Here is a 1,895-nt window from a genome sequence, read left to right as displayed (position 1 = left end):
GACTTTCAACAATAAATGTGTACTGTAGTCTTCTTCATGGAAAAATAAGACATCCCCTGAAAATAAGACCTAGGGCATATTTGGCATTTTAAAAAATATAAGACGGTGCCTTATAATCGGGGAAACAGGGTAGGTGCTATTTCATGTATCATAATGATAAAGATTGGGAGGTGGTTGGACTCTGCTATAAAACTGTGGGGGGAGGGGGACACTCTTACTTTTACAATTACTCTTGAATGTACTTACAATTACTCTTGAATAGTAATTCCTATTTACTCCTGTGTGTGTTATGCTGCATTTTGCATGTGCAACCTTTTTAACACAAGCGCTGTGATGCATTTTGTTGCAGAGCTTTTTAGTGTGGCAAGTTCAATGTGCTGGGTGGAAATAGCACATCCTATAATGCATATAGTTAAAACGGACATTCCATACAATTGGAGGATACACTTCCCTGTCAGCCCTTGTCCCCCTTTTTTTAAACTTATCATTCTTGAACAGTTTAGGAAACCTTTACCTCTGTCGGAAATCCAGCCTAATGCTAAGAGAAAGTTGTGCACTGACAACCACCAGATCATGAGATCACTAATCACATGAGATCAGAAAAAAAACCTGTGCATTATTAAAAAGAAATGCATCACTTGTACAGCTTGTTTGTGGGCTGATTTCTATAGTTTATTTACAAGCTTCATCCATAAAACGGATCCCTAAATTTTAGCAATAATATCCAAACATGTATAATGCTTTAGAGATGATAGATCATAGAACCTGGTCCAATCACAGAGGTAGTTGTTTGCATTATTATCCATCCCTTAGGGAGGGGAGTTGGTTGTACCATTGGAGAATGAAGGTGAAAAATATGTAGATAGCAAGGTGGTATGTACGGCATAATGGAATACCCGTCTGGTTTATGCCTTTTATATTATATACTTTGCATTGTTTTGCAAGCTTTCTACTGAGGTTCACCTTCACCTAACAAAAAGTGACTTGAATGAGGGGTGGGTGGATCAGGTATCCATCTGGTAAATAATGAAACCTAGCTCAGATGAATGCACATTTATGTAACTACGTTTTTCATGGCCATGTCTCTGTGCCCCCTCCTTTGTTCATATACCAGCTTCATCCATGCCTTTTTCTCCCATTTCAGATGCCTTTGACAATGAACTTATCTTGAAAACTCTTCGAGAGATCACGGAGGGGAAGACTGTACAGATTCCTGTGTATGACTTTGTTACACACTCCAGGTAATAAAAAGACTTGGCTGTCTCTGTAGTAGAAAGACCTAAACATATTTTTTGCAAGATTGTTAGAACTTTGTAATCACCCCCCCCTTTTGTTAGCATGTGCACTTCCTAACAATCTATACCAATGAAGCATTGATGAAAGTTGTTTGGCATCGTCTATTTGTTTTCAGACTGCCTGATATTTATTCTGGCAGGAAGTGACTTACAAGCTTGTTCCCTTTGAATAGTGAATGAGATAAAGCTAATAGAGCAAAACTCACTTTGCAAAGACTACCCACTCATGTTCTGGAAAATTAAGCATACATGTGATTAGATCATTGAAGTCAACACTGCTTTACCTAACTCAATAAGCCAAGTGTAAATTTGATTCTTTGACCATGTAGTAGAAAAATTGTTGGTGAGCAAAAATCCAGCTTTTTGTGTTTCCTTTGAAATTTTATAAGTGAACATAATCAATTTCTTTTAGTAAAGTACCCATAGATAAAAGCATTTATTACACTGGTCACATTCAAAAGGTGTACTAGTTTCTTGATCATTACTCATGACTGGTATCATTACTGTCACAAGGTATATAGCAGATCGGAAGTTAAGGCATAACTTGTCATAAAGTTCAGGAATGTAACCAAGAGGCGACTTTATACTTTTTTTTTTTTT

The 1,895-nt window shown here is 37.0% G+C and overlaps 1 protein-coding gene across 1 annotated transcript in view; it reads left to right on the top strand.

Moving 5' to 3' along the window:
* Positions 1-1,895, top strand: part of LOC140336785 (uridine-cytidine kinase 2) — a 16,111-nt gene that overhangs the window by 5,786 nt on the left and 8,430 nt on the right. Inside the window, exon 3 of the mRNA XM_072420137.1 lies at positions 1,145-1,241. Within this exon, the coding sequence (XP_072276238.1) occupies positions 1,145-1,241 (97 nt within the window). The remainder of the gene's footprint in view (positions 1-1,144; positions 1,242-1,895) is intronic.

This window comes from Pyxicephalus adspersus, chromosome 8 (genome assembly GCF_032062135.1).
Source record: "Pyxicephalus adspersus chromosome 8, UCB_Pads_2.0, whole genome shotgun sequence".
In the NCBI taxonomy this organism is placed as follows: Eukaryota; Metazoa; Chordata; class Amphibia; order Anura; family Pyxicephalidae; genus Pyxicephalus; species Pyxicephalus adspersus.
Note: the sequence above shows the minus strand (reverse complement) of the source record. Positions and strands in the feature narration are given on the sequence as shown.